At 39.6% G+C, this 21,084-nt stretch overlaps 1 protein-coding gene across 1 annotated transcript in view; it reads left to right on the forward strand.

Annotated features, from left to right (window-relative positions):
- Positions 1-7,610: 7,610 nt before the first annotated feature.
- lrrc49 (leucine rich repeat containing 49) overlaps positions 7,611-21,084 on the forward strand; it is a 38,485-nt gene continuing 25,011 nt past the window's right edge. Inside the window, exons 1-7 of the mRNA XM_008277658.1 lie at positions 7,611-7,700; positions 7,864-7,923; positions 8,011-8,080; positions 8,533-8,626; positions 9,163-9,366; positions 10,125-10,191; positions 15,804-15,947. Of these exons, the coding sequence (XP_008275880.1) occupies positions 7,611-7,700; positions 7,864-7,923; positions 8,011-8,080; positions 8,533-8,626; positions 9,163-9,366; positions 10,125-10,191; positions 15,804-15,947 (729 nt within the window). The remainder of the gene's footprint in view (positions 7,701-7,863; positions 7,924-8,010; positions 8,081-8,532; positions 8,627-9,162; positions 9,367-10,124; positions 10,192-15,803; positions 15,948-21,084) is intronic.

The raw sequence follows: 21,084 nt of genomic DNA on the forward strand, positions 1-21,084 counted from the left end.
TTTTAATGGGGAGGAGGACATTTGTCAATCAACCACCATCTTTGGACTTTCTGAATTCTCCCACAGATGGCCATTTAGAAAGGCCAGTCTCTGCCAGATAACATGTCTGATAGAAATGACTGGTGCAGTGAGCAGAGAGGTGATCAGAATAATATGGTGGGCTCAGATTGTTTGAAGGTTCTAAGCATTACATCTCATACCTTGTTGTGCCTTCTTTAGTTAAACTAACAACAATCTCTAGAAACCAAGAAAACCAAGGCAACAATTATTCAAAACCCTGAAAAGCAGCAGTGTTGCTATAGTACAGCAAGAACCTGTAAATAATACTATAGGTCACTTCCTCTTATCAGTGACTGTTGTCCCAGTTTGTGGTCGATGGCCTCTTTCAGTTCTCTTTCACCCTTAATTTCTCCACAGTGTGGACAACAAAAATGCATATTGAAAGGTGTGTCTATTGTTTCGCCCCGTGTTTATTTCTGCCACTGACAGCTCACACAAAACAGAGCTTTAGTATGATAAATTAATTCAACTGCAGCACATCAAAACAAACCTAAGAGGAGTTCACTGAAGCAGGATGTGTTACAAGGCTGTTGGATTGCTTTTCATTGATCTATAATAGGCTTGAAACTTGGTGTATATGATCTTTTTTTACAGCTCCATTCTTAAATCCCTTTCCAGATATATATTTTTTTCAAATTCGCACCTTAACACAGCCTGTTCATTTCCAGTAATTACCACTTTCCCACCTATTATACCAACCCTCCAGGGCAAATGTTTCTTTGAATCGGCTCTCTTTAGAGTTTTTCTTTGTTTTTTCCCCCATTTTCTTTCTCCTTTCTTCCTCTTCATTTGTACCTTATAAGCTTTTCAGATATTTCTCCTTCAAGCATTTAAATCCCATTCAGACATGGTAAGAGTTATAGATTCATATAAAAATAATGTATACCTGTCACAATCAGTCATTGGGACTAAAAACTCTCAGTTGTTGAGTCTTTGTGACTGAATCTGTCCCATGACTTGTGTGACTGTGCAGTAGATGTCTAGGACCTATTTGCAGAAGTCAGCTGCCATCATGGCCTGCATGATCATGGGTGATCATAGGCTGCAAGGTGGATCGGTGGGTATCACTGTCGCCTCACAGCTAGAAGATCCCATAGACTGTATAAAAGATGGACGTAGCTACCGTGAGGTCACCCGTTGGTTTCTGCACTGAGAAAATGAAGCCAGGGTTTTGCTACTTCCCGGTTGACATCTTTGATTTTTGGAGGTGTGAATGTGAGTGTGCTTGGTTGTCTGTCTCTAAGTGTAGCCCTGTGATAGACTGGTGACCTGTCCAGGGTGTCCCCTGCCTTCACCTTCAGTCAGCTGGGATAGACTCCATCCCCCCATGACCCTAATGAGGATTGAGCGGTGTATAGATAATGGATGGCTAAACTGTGATCATGTTAAATTCTAAAATTCTAATTGTTCGGTTGCACAAAAAGTACACTAATTATAACCTGCCTTTTTTTTTTTTTGGTATTGTTAATATTTTATTTTATTTTGGTATCTGTTTTCTGCTTCTTTGCACCAATGGACCAAGTCAAATTCCTGGTGATGTAAAAATTACTTGGCAATAAAACTGATTCTGATTCTGATTCTGATTCTGACCTGATTGCTGAAACCAGTCCTGCAACATCAATCCTTTATTATTCTTATTGGGTCCCTGTTGGTCTGTGTTTTGCTTGTTTCACCACTTTAGACTAAAAAAGCTCAACAACTATGGCCTTTGTTAGACATTCATGGTTACCATAGAATGATCCCTAATGACTTCTTCTCTGGCATCAAAATGAACTGCTGGAAGATTTTGAATGGTTCAGTACTTTGGTTTGTAACCAAATACCTGCAAAGCTACTAACAACCCCATCTACCACAGCTATACTTTGTGTTAGTTGGTAGGATTCTAAATCAACATGGGAAACCTGAGCATGTTATTATTGTACCCTGTTACCGTGTTGATGTTAGTGTTTTCTTCAGATCACGTCAGTGCCTAAGCAGAGGTTGAAATGAAAGGGACCCACCTAAGGTGACTCAGGAGAAGCAGCGAAGCCTCTGAACAGATGAACAGCACATCCAGCTAAGTTTGACATACTTGTTCTGAATGTACAACAGAAAGAGTTCCACTGTCAAAACCTGCTTCGCCACTTGCATTGTTGCCATGACTGTTGTTACAGACTGGATGGACACTAATAGCAGGCTGACAAAGGGGAAAGTGGCATGAGGCCCGGCGCATGTAATTTCTACAACAGTTTTTAAAAGATATATATATTAAACTGTAAATTGGATTCTGTCAGTTGCCAAAAAAAAAACCCCAAAAAACCTGCAGCTCTTCAAAGTCTGATGCTGTTGGTACAGTGTAACATGACAGATGGAAGGGGCTTGGACAACCAAGCTGTTTCCCCCCTTCTGTTTCTTCTTTGAGGAACACTGCAAAGGTGGGGGATGGTTGTAACCTTGTGAGAAAATGTTTGCTTGCAGCCAGCACAACAAACAGAGAGCTGAATGGGCATGTGGATTTTGTAATTAGCATACATTTCAAATAAAAGGATATCTTATGTAGTAGCATTTATTTTATTTTCTGCTGATGATTGCATCTGTTCTGTAAAATGTTGTCACAATCTTTTTGACATTGACCTTGTTATTAAATATTTCATGTTACTGTGAACCATACAGTCTGTTTGTATGTTAAAAAAAGATAATGGAACCAGTATTGCAACCATCCAGATTGCTCTTACTTGTTCACAGACTCTTACATGAATAAATAATTGAAGCTTGAACTCATTAACCCCGAGTTGTCATATGATTTACTTTGCCTCTGACTGTGACATGGCATAAATCTTTTTAATTCTGGTGAGTGAAAAAAAAAAAAACAACCCAAAATGGACTGACTGACATGAAACTGCACTCTCTTCCTTGGAGTGTGCGTTTCCATCACTTCAGAACACGTTACGTTCACTTGCATTCATTTGCTGGACTCTTACCTTAACCCCAACCACAGCCGCTTGCATACACCGTACTCTAACCCTTCCCCTGAAGTCCACATCCTAAAATTGACCTATTTTAATTATAAGGACCTGCTTTTTGTCTCCATAAAGGACACAGATCCCCACACACTGTGGCTATATGAACAGATTTATATCCCTACAGCATGAGTAATACAAGCACACACGCATGCCAGCAACCAACAGCAGAATTATGTTACAGTCATTTTGCTTCTTCCTACTTTAACTTACGAACATGTTTACAAATAATGTCCCTGTTTCTGCGTCTACATTTTATCCATCACTCAAGTCAGGGACCGTGCTGTGCTGCTGTCAACAAACCAGCAATACCGCTACAATAATCATACTTACCTTTTTATAGAAAGGAAAAAAATAAAAAAAAACTGAGCATGTTTTTCCAACAGCCATCAATATATACTACAGTTGCTGTACTTTATATCAGACGCAGACTTGATGGAAATTTTTTGCAGTTCACATAGAAAATATATTCATTTGATTTCAACTTAGGGATGTATCCATGTCTCTGGTCTAGAGATCCTTGATGCTACAGTCTGAATGTGTTAAATGTAACTCATGCTGTTTGAGTAGCAAACTTACAATGATAAACAAGGGCAGAGGCTGACAATGTTAGATAAATTAACGGAGAAATGATCAAATAAGAAATACACACAATGGTGAAAGATACACAAGAAACAAATGCAACACTGACTCTGTGTCTGTGTTCCTTCTGGGAACCACATGAACTATAAAAAACAAAACTACAAAGATCTGTCTATACAGCTGGAATTTACATTGTGCTTTTTCAATATGGATTGTCACTCAAACTGTTGATGACCACCTCCCATCATATGTGTCAGCCTCTGCTTCATGAATAGACTATGACAGGCAGTGTGTGGGATGTCCCTTCGATGAATCTGGACTTGTCTTCTCTCAGCAACCGCTTATTAGTGCCAGAGTTAAAAAAAGGCTGAAAATACACCACAAAACCCATCTGATCACATTTGGTGTTCTGCCGTTCTACTAGCCGACTGTTACCTGGGTTACACTGTCCTGGGAGCAAATAGAGAGCATCGAAAACTGGGTCAGAGAAGTAGCCGTTCATGACTCGAGGAAAGAGTTAACAGCTACATAATATATATGACATCACTTTACAATAGCGCTTCCTCAAAATAGGTGTTTTGACTTGACAAACAGTTACAATACATATGTGTGTAGTGAAGAAGAAGAAGCTTTATTGTCACTGTACAAAAAATACAACGAGGGTGGTAAATAGAGAGTATCCTGGGTGGGCGGGGCCATTCCGGATCTTTGTGACCCGTCGGAGGAGACGACTTAAGTAGATCTCCTCTAGGTGTGGCAGTGAAGAGCCAATGAGTCACTGAGCCGTCTTGATGACCCGCTGAAGTTGTTTCCTCTCTGATGTTGTGCAGCTGCCACACCACTCTCTATTGTGCAGTGGTAAAAGTGTTTCAGCCGAGGTGGAGGGAGTCTGTTCCTCCTCAACGTTCTGAGAAAGAAGAGACGCCGCTGGGCTTTTTTTTGACAATGTGGATGGTGTTCACAGTCCAGCCCAGATCCTCTGAAATGTGCAGTCTTAAAGTTTGTGACCTGCTCCACTTCTTCCCCATTGATGCTCAGACCTGAGTGCAATGTGGTCCCCGATTTCTGAAAGTCAATGATGACTTCTTTTGTCTTTCGTGGTGTGGAGGTTGAGGTGGTTGTCGCTGCACCAGGTCACTAGTGCCTGGACCTCCTCCCTGTATGGTGCCTCGTAGCTGTTGCTAATCAACCCCACGATGGTTGTGTCATCCGCAGATTTGATAAGGGCGTTGGAGGTGTGGGTGGCAACACAGTCATGGGTGTACAGTGTGTAAAGGACTGGACTCAGGACACAGCCCTGAGGAACACCAGTGTTGGGGACGATGGTGGAGGATGTGGAGGTGCCCATTCTGACATGCTGGGGTCTGTTCGTCAGAAACTCCTTGATGGACACAACAGTCTATGATGACTTTATTGTGTGTACTCGGCTTTTTGCCTAATGTCAACTCACCAGTAGTAATAGTGTGGGTAATGCTGTATTGGCATGTTTTGAGAACTCATAGATCTTTGAACTAACCTACATTTGCATGAACCAGGATGCTCCATATGTATTTTAAAACACAGAGTACAGGAAGCTAAAAGCAGGGATGAATCAACATTCTGAGTAATTCCAGAAATGCAAATGACTGACTTTTGTGGCATTCTGACAAATGGATCAGATCCATCGTTATGATACAATCTATTGTTAGCTGACACTGGTATTCATTTTACATCCTTCAGGTCATCTTCATCAAAGAAGCAAATGCGCAGTTACTAACACAACTTGCATGTGGCTTGTACCCGACAGTATTCACAAACAGACAAAATGTTTACAATACAAAAAAGTTAGTGTTGTACCTTTGTCTTTTCTTACAATAGCAAATTGTCCACTGTGACAATGTTCTTGTGGTCACTATAGAAAAGCTTTTTCTGCCACATTACATCAAAGCAGGAGCCAGAAACTATTTCACAGTGTTCACAGGAGCAGGTACACGTAATTAGTGGTGTTGAAGTGTTTGTCTATATTCATGTTTAGAATTAATGGAAAAAAAGGCATACAATACGCTACTATTATGTGTAATTTGCATCGCTATAAATATAGTACTTTGCCAGTGTTTATGCTGTTACCGGCTTGTTGATTATTGGGCCGTTATCACAATTTAGACACAGATGTGGATTTTCTGAACATAATGTTCGACTAATTGGTGTATTAACAGCAGGTTTTTGCTCATACATTATAGGCCTTGCTAATTTTCTTCAAATGTTAGATTGCTGAAAAAGGTTGAGAGTCTGAAAGGTCAATGCGACAGATCATTGCATACGTGTTTATATAACTACTGATATGTCAGAGCAGTGTTTTGGGTTTTTTTTGTAGGAGTTTCTTTGAAGTAGGTGTATTCTGGCAGGGTACGAATGATTGGCTGAAATTTACCCTCGACTTGGTTATCTGACAACGACCTTCTGTGTCATGTTAAATGCAAACTAGACTTAACGCTTTGTAAACATGGACAGCCTAACCTGACAGTGACCTGTGCACCCCTACTGACCCTACTTCTGCCTACTCTCTGAACATTATGTAGATACTTTGGCAGATGTAGCCCATACATCTTGACTAAATATGGCAGAGAGCCAGTGAGACTATTCTAGGATACTACCCTTAAGGTGTATCAATTATTCAGTAGCAATTTATCTGAAAACAAGTTTATTTGCTGATGGGAACACAGTATAAAGTAAAAATAATAACCATCATCTACAAGGCTATGCCAGTATACTGGGTGGTATTAGCTGTTAACTAATAAAGGAGAGACACTACAGGTAAAGAGGGTAAAATTTCTCATGGAAAGATATGACAGTTCACCAGTTGACCACTTCCAATAAGGCAACAATGTCTGCATTCTAACATTTACTTAAATTAGATGTTTAAATATGAAAATAAGGTATTATACATATAAAATACCCTAAATTGCAAGAACAGAAACTTCAATTAGATAAAGCCATCTTTAAAAAAACATGTTGGTGTTTAAAAGTTGAAGGGTTTTACAGAGGAAATTAGAAAATCTCTTTTTATCACTCATGAATAAATTACAGAAAAATATGATTTGGGGAATAAAATGTTCACTTAAATCAGGCTATGACTGATATATTAACAAAGCCCTTCATAAAAACCTTCAGACAGAAGTATGGTATGTAATTGCGGTGTATGTAATTGCTACTCAATTATAGATTTCTGACTCAGAGTAGGAAAAAATACAGATTCTTAGAAAATTTCCTTTAAAGGTATGTTTCGTAAAACTCTATACTTTTTAAAATTTAAAACAAACAAACAAACAAACAAACAAAAAAAAAACACTAAAAGCTTTAACTAACAGATATCACCACTAAAGTTTAAGTTGATTGCTAACATTAAAGCAATTGTTTTTGTATTTATTTATTTATTTTTTAAAGTTTTATATTAAAAAATGTAAATGAGGTATTATCTTATTAAATATGGGCTATTTTGTGCAGTAAAAAACCCCCCCAAAAAATAAACACCTCAATGTGCATTTTGGTTATGCCCAAAATACACATTTATTAAGAAAGAAGACATGTTATGGAAGCAAATATCCCAAAATCTTTAAATCAACCAGTACATAAAAACGCTATGTTTTTGCTTGTAAAAGTCAAACCACATTAAGGCCAACTTCATCGAAAGAGACACTTGTAGTACTTGTTTCCCTCCGGAGGGCTTTTTAGTAGCACGGGAAGTGAATGTAACTAAGCAACGACGTCGTTGCCATGGCAACACTGCTGGTCCCTGATGAAGTTTGTAGCCGAAGAAAAGATGAACATCGAGTTTGGTGAAACAAATCCAAGCGTTAGCAATACTGTAGCAAGTGAGTGCGAGAATTTAATTTAAAAACTCATGACTTTGGTAAAGAAACTGAAATAGAGCTTTTTTTCAGCGTCCAACACTGACCTTAACTGTTCATTTATTTAGCAAACGTTAGCTAAATGGAGAGGGAGCTGACTGAGGGCAAAGCCATGCGCTTTCAAAAACACAGCACGAGTGTCGGCGAGAGTTGGGAGTTCCTCACCCCCACGGTAAATAGTACTTTTAATACTTTTACCATTTTAAAATAATTCTGTATATAAGCTAGCAAAAGTTTATCTCCTAGCTCAGAAGAGAGGAAAGCTCAATTACATGTTCGTGTTTGAAAATATTTGCCTGTCTCTTATTTAAACTGTTTGTGAACTATTTCTGCAGATCAACAGCTGTAAGTTGCACCTTACAACTGACAAATCAGTAGGGAGAGCACAAACGATGGTGAGTCATGACAACAACACACAGCTCTCTTGTTAGTTTTCAGTTTCCAAGGCTTTTTCACTGTTTGTTATGTTTCCTGTTTTATAGACTGACTCTCAAGACCTTGCCAAAGAAACATCCTTGAATACTACCCAAACAATTTATCATTCTAACCCAGGTAGGCTTGACCCACTCCACTTATTCACTCACCCAAAGGATTTTGTGTGATTCAGCTTCACATTGTACATTTGTGAATGACTATGCTACGTAAATAGTCTGTTCCAATATCATCTGTAGAAAACAGGCTACATTCATCCAGCCAGAAAAGACTCATCCAGACACCACCAGTGCCATCATTTATCAGTGACAACACACATGCAGCACAAGAAGCTAGAGACAAGCTGAGGAGACCAACCCACAGTGCAGGAGCCACTTACTGTCACAAAGCCTTAAAAATTCCCAAGTCAGGAGGTAAATATGGCACTGTGACTATTATGGAATTAAAAAACGGATTTTATTGCTGATTTCCAAATTTATGATTTCTACCCTGCAGTTCTATGGCATTAATTTTCATGCAGTTCTCTTGGATAATATGTGTATCCTGAATGTATTTTGTAATATCCCTGTCAGTTGGTTCTGCGGGATATAATCGCAGCCCTGCACCTGGTTTTCTCTTCACTCAGTTGCCTTTATCATCTAATTTCCAGCAAATCGACTTGGACAGGTATCCTTTTTTCCTTTTATTTATTTTGTAACAGATGTGCAGTGTATCTGTTCTAGTACAGAACATTGTAGTTTTGCTGAAAGTCACCATAAACTGGGCATAAGATTGACACTTCATATTTCTCAGCAGTTCTGTGTACCTTTGCTTCCAAAGTTTTTAATATTCTTGTGTCATCCCTACATCACTGAGTTTTATTAACTGTCTGACCTTCACAGTATTTGCAGGAGGAGTTATGAGACTGTCAGCCAAAATGGCTACTGCTTCAAGCAGCCACCAGGGAGCAGCAAAGTCTCTTTAAATGCAAACCCCATGTCTCCAATGAACAATTATGCAGACAGTGAATTAACTTGCTAATGACAGACTAAGCTAAAATGGATCAATTAATGTGTAAAGTGGACCACTAAATCATTCATATAAATCTTTAAATTTAAATGAGTGAGGATGACACACATTTGTTATTTCGTGAAAATCAGGACTGTATAATCCATATGAAGCTTCTTGCACAGTGTTGTTTTTTTTTCTTTTCAAATATCCAGGCGCTGTCTGGAGGAATGTCCCCAACTAGACATGATGGAAGAACTGCAGCGTCTTAACCTCCAGCACAATCAAATCAAAGGGATCCAGCATGTGTCAAATCTGCAGCAGCTTATTTTCCTGAACTTGCATGATAATCACATCTCTGATATGACTGGCATTGAAGTTCTAAAGTCTCTCAGGATTCTCATGCTGGGAAAAAACAGGTTAGTTGTCATGACAGGTCTCACAAGCAAACAAATACTTTATTTTCTTTCATTCAACACTATGAATGGAGATGTGTAGTTTTAATTTAATTTAAAAAGGAAGATTTGTTCATATTTACAAGTAGCGCATTAAAATAGCGATAAAGCATCAGTGTTGCATGTTGGTTGTTGAAGACATTGTGCTGTTTACATTTTATGTTTTACATGTTTTATTCACAAAGTGCTGCTTCATGGTAGGCTTCAGAAAAGAGAGCTTTCTAAACTCAGTTAAATTTAAAAAACAATCATCTCTGTGTCATTTTTCCTTTATAAGATCAGCAGATAGAAAATGCACGTCACAACTTTGTGAATGACATCAAGACCTTATGAATGAACTGTGACATTTGTTTCAATGAAACATGACATTTGTCTTTTTAGATCTATATCTGAGGTCATGTATAGTTACTAAAGAGAAAAGAATGCCAGTGATTTATCTACTGGCATTTTCAAAAGCCTACAGCCTTTTAACCTTACGTGGATCTAAATCGATATGGACAGTCGTGAACAGTACATCCCTGTCTGCTATTGTATGTTATTTTTTTGTGTTTGTGGCACAGCTGTCAGTCTTCTGTTTGGGACCTGTTAGAGCTGTTTTTTTGTATGATTTTCCTTTAAAGAAGAATTGTGTATTGTTAATTGTTAGGATACTTTGCGACAAATTATACTTCATGTACATCTCATGTTTTTATTCTATGTCACCTCTTCCTTGCATGTCTCAGAATTCAGAAAATTTGCTGCCTGGAAAGCCTGTCCAAACTGAATATCCTGGATTTGCATGGCAATCAGGTACTGTTCCTTTATTGTCCTCCCACCTACGGCATTTGTGTATTTAGCTGTGTTTATTTAGTTGCCACTACTGTAAATATAGATCATGATTTTTGGCTGCAAAGTTGAGCAGGAGTTGATCATCTCTTCCTCTTCTACCCACTATAGATGACTAGTGGTTTACTATGTGGGATGCAGCTTTATAAATGCTTAGAGCCAATCAGACATGACAGCAGGAGACAAGGCATGAGAATTCATGTCTTCATGCTCATTCTGAGCCCTAAATCATAGTTGTCTGGCTTATAAAATGAAACATATTCAGGGCAGATATTGTGGCCAAACTATGTGCCTTTTACTCACGAACATCTTGTAAAAAAATGAACTCTTTTTTTTTTTTTTTTATAACTTCACTGTATTATAAGCAAATAAGTCATATCGAGCATTCTTTCTCATTTTGCATTCTTTCTTATTGAAAGAAGAAATCTGATCTGTGTTTTTAAGGACTTAACTTCAGCGTTTGTCTTAGTTCCCAGCACTCTTAGAGAACAAAGAATCGAAAGCCATCCGAACCCACAAGCTCTTGTCTAGGGTCTACTCCCACATCCATTTCCTCAGTGGCCTTAACATAATTTATTCAACAGGCACAACTGTTTCTATGTTTTCAGCACCAGGAATAGTTTTGGGCTGTAGCAAATTATAGTGATCTGCAATTAATTTGTGTCTAAATCTGTTATTGGGGGCTGTTTGTTCAGCCTCCTGAATAGAGCCTGGCTCTCTCATACTAAAACCTGAGAAATCACATGATGTCTGATGAGGATTTCAACAGCTCCTGGAAAAGGAAGATAGAATAGAAAGGCTTCCCTTGGTCAAATTAGTGTTTTGCCAGGATGCCGCCTACACATCTCCTCAGAGAGCTACTTCAGATCTCTGGTAAGACTCCCTCCCTTTTTGGTGTTGGCTGCTCTTTACATGAGCAGGCATCCCAATTACTATTCAATGACTGCTCCAGTGTTATGTTGTTTTTCCTAAAAGCGGATGCTTTGTTGCCTCGAGCACTGTCTACCAGCGCTACCTAGCTACATCTCTACAGTTTGTTTTAACGGTTCTTGTGATGCTGCTGTTGAATATGTGACTTTAGAATGAGTTATCAAATAGACTCCTTTGTTCTGTCCTTGTTGGTAATGAGAGCACATTGCATTCTGAGGTAGTCATTTGTTGGCAGACGCTTGTTGTGGAGCAGATGATAAATCTATTATTCTCAGCAGGCCGGGTGTCCTTTCAATCACTGACCTAAAAACCTCCTGTTTTGTGCACTTAAATAGCTGTTCAGTCACATTTATTCAACATTTTCCAAACTCACCAGAGATCTGACCACCCCTATGCAATTTGAATTGCTGCACAATGATGATACAAGACTATGAAGTGAGTAAAATCAGGTTGCTGTTTAGTCACTTTTGGCCATAGAACACCAGCTGCTTGTCCTCCTTCCATCTGTGTGCATGCTTTGAGCACGAGCCGTATATCACAGTTGTCCTTTCTTTCTCCCATCCTTGAGCAGAGAGGCTCACATCACTCCAAACCTATCTCTTTACCCATTTGTTTCTGCTACAGGATGTTATTTCACTTCCAGTTTGCTGGAACTATTCAAAGGGAGATATTCTCTTTGGGAGTGTGCATCCAACCAGCATTCATCCTCAGTGACCAAGTGTCGGGGTTACAAGTTGACGTGACATTGTTGAATAACCAATTGTTCAGTGTGGCAGTGATGTTTTCCACTTGAGCAGTTTGATTAAATGCTCACAGGAAGGAGCTGAGAATGCCTTACAGGGTCTGTGAAATGAAGAAAAAGTATCGCCCAGTTAGAGAAGTTGGCTGAGCTCGTGTCTGTCGTAGAGATTGTATCGCTCCTACAAGTCACGATAATGATTATGATTAAGTTTGACTCAATCTGTCATGTTTGGTAGGCGTATCATTCTGGGAAATGGTGAAAGGGACTGGGCCTTCCCTCAAGAATCCTGTAGGTTTTGGTGTGACTAATGATGCCTGTGGCACATGGTTATCTGTCAGTGTCTTTGTAGTTTTTCATTGAACATGCCAAGAGCTAATGTTACAATCTCCCTTGGTCCCAACTCACCAGACAAGACCTGGCTTCCGTCCTACATGTGAAATAATAATAATAATTTTTTACATTTTAAAACAGTATTTTTGCTTATATCATACACACAACTGAAATACTGTGTACTCTCACATTCATGTCCCATTTTGATAAGATGAAATCTTCCTAGAGCAAAGGTCAAACACCTTTTGTGGTTGCACCACCTTACCGTGGTCTGGATTCTGACGAACTCCACTGGAAAGCACCTAATTCGTGGTGTGTAACACAAGATTCTCCAATGTTTTAAAATGAGGTTATCCAAAAACGCCTACTCAGACATACTGGAGTTTGATATACAGGCACTTGTCCTGTGTAGGTCAGGGATTCCCAGAGTCCATGACAATGTTAAATTTGAAAAAAGTGATGATAGTTTTTTTTTGTTTGTTTGTTCATTTTAACTTATTCATGAATGTCTTACTGGCTATGCGGTTGTATTTTATCCTCTCAGTGGCTTACATTTATGATTTTTAGGTCTTGATTTTTGAACCAGAAAGCATTCCAGCCACAGCACTGCCTGTCTAATCTTTCAGGTGCCTTGTAGGCATCTTGTGAGTGTATGATCATGTGATGACTGAAGGTATTCAAGTCAGCTCCACACAGTTATTGCAAAGGCCTTTGAATGCAGCATGATGATCTCAATCTGTTGTGTCCATCACCAGATGACGACCAGACTTGGTGCATTTGGTTTATTTTGTGTCACTGTGTTGCCACCGGTATAGGTAAACATACTATCTGGACATTGTTCATAGACACTCCTTCTGTTTGAACTGGAAATCCATATTAACATTTATGAATTATTTCATAATTTATTAGTGTTGTTGGTGTATTATACAATACACAACTGATGATTAACTGAACTTTGACTGCCTCTCTGTACTTGTACTGATTGTTAGAGCCAAAATGACTTTTAAAATCAGAACCAGCAGTGCAGAAATGGCAGATTTTGCACTTTGTTTATGTGCTTTTTGGCTGGTTTGAACCACATTATCTTGTTGTTTTTAAAACTGTCTGTTAGATATACAACAAGTAATGTCAAGTACCAGGAAGAGATGCTGCTTAACAATTTACATTTGGCTGTCCTTGATGTTTGGCTCTGAGAAACACCCGTTGTCATGGCTACATTTCATGAACATTTTTGAAAATGTATCCATTATTCTCTCTGGCTAATATTCAGAAACTACTGCGTACTTTTATTTCTATTGTAACCTTCTATCAGCACTCCCAGAAACAAAAACAAAAAAAAAAATCAAATGCAACTAGGACAAAATACTACAGCCAGAGTGTTGAGTAAAACAAGAAGAACAGCACATATTACTCCTCTTGCTGCAATAGTTCCCGGTAGGTTTTTGTTTTATTTTTAAAATCTTGCAAGTGTAAAGCCTCACACTACAGACAACCAAACATTAAATAGGTCTGACAAGGGAATGTATTAGTGTAAGCACTATCATTTATTACCAAATTATGCATATAAAACAGACATAAGATCCAAAATCCTATTCATCCCAAAAGGGACTTATTATATATTCCACTAATACTCTAATTGCAATTGAGAACCCAAGAGAACCAGGGGTGTCAAATCACAATCACTGCACTCTAAACTGTCACACCGCATATTGAATAACACCACAATAAATTCACTCATGGATACAACCATCACACAGGTCGACTCTGAGTACTCAGAGGATTTAAGCCGATTAATATGCCCACAGCGGATTAGAAAAAGGAATTGTCAAAACAAAACAAAGAACAGAATTAAAAGGAGTCAGTCCACCGTCACAGGTCTTTTAATTCACATGCCATGCAAGGGCGGGCAGACTAACTAAAGCAAACTAATCTTTCAAACAAAAAAACAAAAAGGACAGTAGGTTACAGTGTATAGCACACTGAGCAATTACTGTAAAACAACAGACAAAATCATTTTAATCAGCATCATTTAAAAACACAATGAACCTAAACAGCATTGTTCTTATATAACTGCTACACAGACATCTCTTGTACAGCAACAAAGTCTTCATAAAAACAGCTGTGTGGCCATGCTGTAATTTCTAAAGACAAACAACTGTTTAAACCCTGCATAAAATTCCATAAAAACCATCCATCCATTATCTATACAGCGCTTAATCCTCACTAGAGTTGCGGGGGGCTGAAGTCTATCCCAGCCGACTCAGGGCGAAGGCAGGGGACACCCTGGACAGGTAACCAGTCTATCACAGGGCTACACTTAGAGTCAGACAACCAAGCACATACACATTCACACCTACGGACGATTTAGAATACAGACACAGGACACTTATGGACAATTTAAAATCACTAATTAACCTCAACATGTTTTTGGACTGTGTGGGAGGAAGCCGGAGAACCCGGAGAGAACCCACGCTGCATGGGGAGAACATGCAAACTCCATGCAGAAAGATCCCAGGTGTCTTCACCGGGATGTGAACCGGGGATTTTCTAGCTGCGAGGAAACGATGCCAACCACCGAGCCACCTTGCAGCCCCCATAAAAACCAACTACTCCTAAGACATGTGGCAATAAAATTACTTACCACAAATCACCCAGTGTAAGTGAGCCATAGTGCCTTCTCTGGCCTTTCATAGAAAAGAACTTCCTACTCACCTAACATACTGTATCACTTCCTGTCCCAATAAGAAGCAGACAGAAGCACCAGGTAGCACTGGTTACACTGGCCACATAGTGTGAACCTGAAATAAGTCCATCTGGAAGTGCAGTACGTGCTAGACCAAGGACCAAAAACTTGTAGAACCTGTTTTCTAAAATAACATATTGATCTTTTTAGAACAGATGCACTGAATGAAGTGACGTCATTTATATTTGACTACATGTCATTATAATATTCACACCTAAATTTCTATTTCATTTGATCTGTTTAATATTTGAACTGTTGTATTCTTTGGATTTTGTGTTTGGACAGACTCCTTGAACTCCTGATACCCCGTTTTACATTTTCCTCCAGTTTGCACTGTCGAGAGCAAACACATCACTTCACTGTAACAGCCACTGGGGACTCTTCTGACGTATTTAAAATGTCAGTCTGACAGGGGCCCCTAAGTATTCTCTCCCAGACACAGAGGTGGAGAAGGCAGGGTAGGATTTCACCATTGACTGGCCCTTTAGCTGCTTGTTTGTTACTATGGTTAGGAAGGTCACACAAGTCGTGGCTTAAGGCGACATTTAAGATGTTTAGCAGAATAGTTCATTGGTAATAGTCTGGAAATTTAGGATTCCGTGCCCATCCAAGGCAAGCTGTTTGTGTGGCTAGAATTCTAGATCACTGTGAACCTAAATGCTAGTACATGCAAGACTGAGCACTGAATGTGTTCAATTTCAGAGCGTTACACTGCTGTTAGTCCTGCCTCCCTCTGTGCCTCTCTATATGTAGAATATAATTATCTAAATTGCTGATTTGCATATGTATTTTTGTGTTGCTCTATCTTTGTCTCTGTGTGCTTTCATCTAGATCTGCAGGATAGAAAACATGTCTCACCTGCACGAGCTACAAGTGTTGAACCTGTCAGGAAACAGCATCTCCAGAGTGGAAAACCTGCAGGGCCTGGAGTCTTTGACTGAACTCAACCTACGGCACAACTGCATCTCTCATGTGGTGAGGGGCCCCTTTCCTAATTAGTGACAGCTTAAGGTGTTTATTCACTGCATGATTAATATTCTGCTTCTTCATACAAAGGAAAAAGGCTACATGTTCACAGGCAACTTAGTCTTATTTTCAGTCAAGGCTGATGTGTTTGCCTTTGTGAAACATTAATTTTTTTCTTTGTTTCTACCAGTTTGAAAGTGAAAATAGGAGTTATAGATAGCATATAAGATGAAACAATTTAAAATGAATAAGCTGAAGAAGTTGTTAGTTGTAAGTAAGCCAGCTGGAGGTTTCAGCCCTTTTAGGCTGCTGTTGTGGCTGGGTTTGGCCCAGTGCAGATGTATTGGTTTAGGGCTATAATGATCCCAGCCTGGTTACAGAGTGTAAACACCAAAGCTACCTTGTGGTTTTTTAAAGATCCTGCAGCTACCAATAATAAAACCCAGTATTTTTTTCTACATTTTGAAGAACAAAGCGACACACACACCCTCCCTGACAACTGTTAGGAAAATGTTCCTCATAGGATGAAGGTGCTATTAGCATGCTTCATCTTTCATGTTCATATCACTCCTTTTGGACCAGGTCCTTCAGGTGGTTATTGGTTCCTTTATTATGGGATCACATGTAGCAGTTTTTACTGACACAAAACAACAAACACAGAAATGACATCAATAGAATCTTTGTGAGAAAGTCGGTGGTGAAATGTATCTTGTTGGTGTTACCTAGGGAGACGTTGCTCATTACCCACAACCTCCCACCGACTTTCTGGCACAGTGAAAGAGAAACTGGATATTCTAAACACGCAAATTCACTCCCCTTGGTTTCTATAGTTTTAATCTGATAAACAGAACAGTGCATGCCAAAACAGGCCCCTTCATTTGTATGCAAATCCCCTAAGCCCTTTCCTGCTTTTTGGGGAAGGAAATAAAAACGTAACCCAACTTTGTGTATCAAATAAAAGCCCTTCCCATCACTCACCCTGTCCTCTGGCTGCAAGTTCTGATCAAGAGCCACTTCCAGTCGTAATTATCGGATGTAATGTTTTATTTGATACACACGAGAGGAAAAATGCTATCCCTCAGCAGTTTCTCCGGTCTCTGTCATTAGTGGTGCTTGCTGCCAAGTGCTTATATCAGGCACCAAGTAAATAACCATCCTCCAGGTGCTCAGGTTTTTCCCTTTCATGAAAGGGATGGCTGATAAAAAGTGAAACCTGAAAAAATACTGTCATTGACTGAAAACAAGCTTTAGACTTGATTATATGTTAGAGTCAGCCATCCAGTACATATAAACATTAAATGTTATCTATATGCATATTATATGTTTATGTGAATGCTTTACGAGGGTGTAGGTGTACATTTAGACACTTGGAATTGTATACTATATGTTTAACTTATTTAATTTAATGTTTTGGTCCAGTAAATTCTATGGCAGCTGTCTAAATTATGCAATCCACACTGTTTTTTTTTTTTTTTTTTTTGGTTGTAACCAATTTCGACTTGAATCCACCACATTTTCATCTTGTTCTACTATCATGAATACAGCAAAATAACAGATAGCACAGTGGTGATTCATCCTGTAGCCATATTTGAAAAGGTTTGCTATTTACACTTGCTCTAAGGTGGGTCTTTCCATTGGGAAATCCTGTGGCAAGTAGTAAGTGAAGCATTTTGTATTTTTGGCAGCAGGAATGATGATTTGTTTGGAAGAGAAGAGCAATCACTATGAGCAATGACAAAACAGACAAAGCAAAAAGGTATCACCCAGAGGCAGACGGGCTTTATGGATTAGCGGGAGAAGGGCTTGTCTTCTCGTGAGGCGATTGAGTCAAGCAGCATCAATGTGGTAAATCTGTAATGCTCTTTGGTAGTTTCACTGTAGATTAATTGGCTCAATACAATGTGTTTTAGGTCATTTTTACCTTTTATGTGCTGTCACAATGTGCAGCCAAGAGGGTCTGTGTAGATGAACAAACAGCCCGCCTGTAAGTGCTTTGGCAATTGTTCAAATTACATCTGAAACTTCAAGAAATAGGTCAGTTAACAGTAGTATCAGTTGTGAGTAATGTGCAGGTCATTCAAATATGGCCCGAGGACATGGAAACTTTCTAGTTGTTTCATGTAGCTGTTTGTATAAAAAAAAACTTTCAACTTGTGAACCTCAACAACAACGCAGCAGCTTCCACTTAACACCACAGCATGTGCAATTTTAGCCCACAATAGCAGAGGCCAGATATGTCCCGACAAAGATGACACGTCAAATCTGTGCTATTGAAAGAACAGCCGCAAAACCCGAAGGCTTACAGTCTTAGAAACCCCCTCAGCATCCACATGTACCTGTGTTTATTTGAGGAGCTTTAATGCTCTTTTGTGGTGTGTGTTGTTGCATGCACCAGAGACAGCGGTGATGAGAGGCTTTTCTGTGTTTGTGGAGTAATACCTCTGCCAGTGTGAGTGTGAAAAATGAAGACACGCAAGCTGTCAGTGAGAAGAGGGTGGAGCCGCAATGAAGAGGTGAAGGCACGGGCACGCAGACGCATAAATACACACCTACAGTCACACAAACACTGCAACACAGCTGTACCCAGCCTCACAGCAGTCCTTTCACCTGATTGGCTCTGATCAATCAGGTTTTCTGAAAAAGAGACCACATTGGTGGGCGATTGCTATGCAGCTCATCAGCTCAGTGATGACATCATTCAGTCTGAGACAGGGCTGCTATATTTAGTCACAGACAGCGTGCAGAGGCTGGTGCTTCACAGGCATCCACACAGGGGCTGGCATACACAAAGACTCTGGGAATGTGGTGGATGGTCAGTACTGCCCAGCAATGGATGGAATGACTTGCAATTTTTTCAAAAAAGAAAGCATGCTTGCTACACAGTACAGCATTACACAGACAACATAACTGAAAATCGACAGGCATTCTAACTCTGGATGCAAATAATGTCTATTAATATTTAAATACATTGTCCTCATAAGAATTATGATCTGACATTACAATCAGTACTCATCTATATTGTAAATAAAGCCTCCATACTTCAGTGTATTGTGAGTTTGAATAAGGGTTGAATAAATCATTACATGACAACCAAGTGGTTTTGTTTTACCACCACAGAGCCAAAAACTAAAACCACAACAATACCTTATTGTTGTGTCAAATACTAAAGGCAGACAAACAACTGTCAACTTACCTACTTAGCAGACACAGGATGGTTGCGCAGGAGTTGTATTTGGAGCCACCTGACAAATGTAAGTCCAACATTAATATCACTTCAAGCTCTGGTTTGATTTTCACGAACTCCTGAGAAAAATGTCTGGGTCACTTTGGCCTGTTAGATTATAGCTCTGTCTTACTACTTTTTGCTGGACAGGCAATACACAGTAAAAATAGCATAAAGGAGTTAATGGGTTTAAAAATAATCAATTCCACAATTTGGAAACACAGACATACTGCAAAGTAAACCTTTTAAAAATATTTCTTCAGAGCACTATATTGATGTCTGTTTAACAGGCCAGGATGAACCCTTATGAGTGTGTTACGTGGCTTTTTTTTCCCCTACTTTTCTTCATACCTCTCTACCAGCAGTCATCATGAAGATGGTACATATACATCTTGCTAATATGTGAGCTGCATCACAAAGATTCAACTTAAAGCTGGGGTAGGCAGTGGTTTTTTTGGTATCACTGGGCAAGAATTCCATAATAACCTTTCAGCATATTGTAATCCAGGCGGTATGAGAGAAAAGTAGTCTGCTACACTCGTCTTGGCTGTGTTTTCGGGCTTTAGAAAATCTAGCCTGTGAAGGGAGACTTCGGCCATTCACAGGGCCTTTCACCCAGATCATTTGAGAGAGTATAAAGAGCTACAAAGTCCATGGTGGGCAAGGACATGGTGGCGCCATGGAGGACCTTTACTTTGGAGAGAGGCTGGAATTCTGTGGGAATTCACAAGTGAATGTTGACTTGTAGCTCGACTACGTTTGTATATTTGATTTGTCTGCATATGCACATAATCGTCTGATGTAAGTGGTTCTTAGCCTTTTCCAGATGTCTACCTACTGCAGCTTTAACTCATAAGGCGTGAGGGAGTACTCCTGGAATGGTAGAATAATATCATCAAAGCATGTTACGAAGCTGAGATGCGAGCAGTTAATGCTTCCTTTGTTGGTAGTTATTTGTATGAACTTTGATGTATCTGTAGCTACTGTAAAGCTTATCAGTGTTGTACTGTAACAGAAATACAGTGTGCTTGCTATATTTTACAAAATGTTTTGAATTAACTGATGAATCGTCATTGGTTGATAAAAGAAGAATCCATATCAAGTAAATGTTAGAAACATTTTCAGAGAAGATTTACAGGTACCCTATTTGATTGTGTTATTAGATAAATACAAACCCCCCCCCCCAACAAACAAACAAAAAACCACAATAAGGCCTTCCTAATGCTGGATGCTGTACAAAAGTTCATATAACTCTGCAGTAAGCTTGCTGGCCATTGGTACAGAAAACACAACACAACATAAGATAACGGTGTTTATCTGTATGATTGTGAGGATGTGGGTGGTAGAGATTTTCTGAATAATGAGAAGCTGCTGCTGTGTTGTGCTGTTTTCTGCAGAGGAGCTAGCATAGCCTAAATGCTAGGCTAATATCTCATTTGAACAGAGACTGGCAGCAAAGCTTGAAGGAGGCTGCGAGGCGTTGGCTGCAATATGGGTGGATGCTGACGCAGCTCATTCAGACTGCTGCTGGGAGTGTCCTCTTTGCTTCCAGCATGTGCAGCGCTTGCCATCCACACACACACACATTCACACACAGCCCAGAATTACACTGACATCTGATTAGTCGCTGTGGTTATGACATTGCCTTTGTCCCTGTGTGTCCAGAGCAGCATGCCAGCTGTCCAGCTGCTGCTCCTCACCCCACCCCCTCACTAAATTCTGCATCGATTTTGATGCTGAGCTTGCCTGGCGGTAAAACAGCCCCTCATCCCAGTCAGTTTCCACCGAATTTACTCCAGCTATTGTTGTTGCGTGATGAGGTGCAGTAGTGTGCTATTTGTGCGACTGGACGTATATGTGTTCCAGTCAGTATTTCTGGTTAGCTTCCTGCAGCAGGGGATCTCTGCATTAGCGCAGCACTCT

This window comes from Stegastes partitus, unplaced genomic scaffold (assembly GCF_000690725.1).
Source record: "Stegastes partitus isolate 25-593 unplaced genomic scaffold, Stegastes_partitus-1.0.2 Scaffold104, whole genome shotgun sequence".
Lineage (NCBI taxonomy): Eukaryota > Metazoa > Chordata > Actinopteri > Pomacentridae > Stegastes > Stegastes partitus.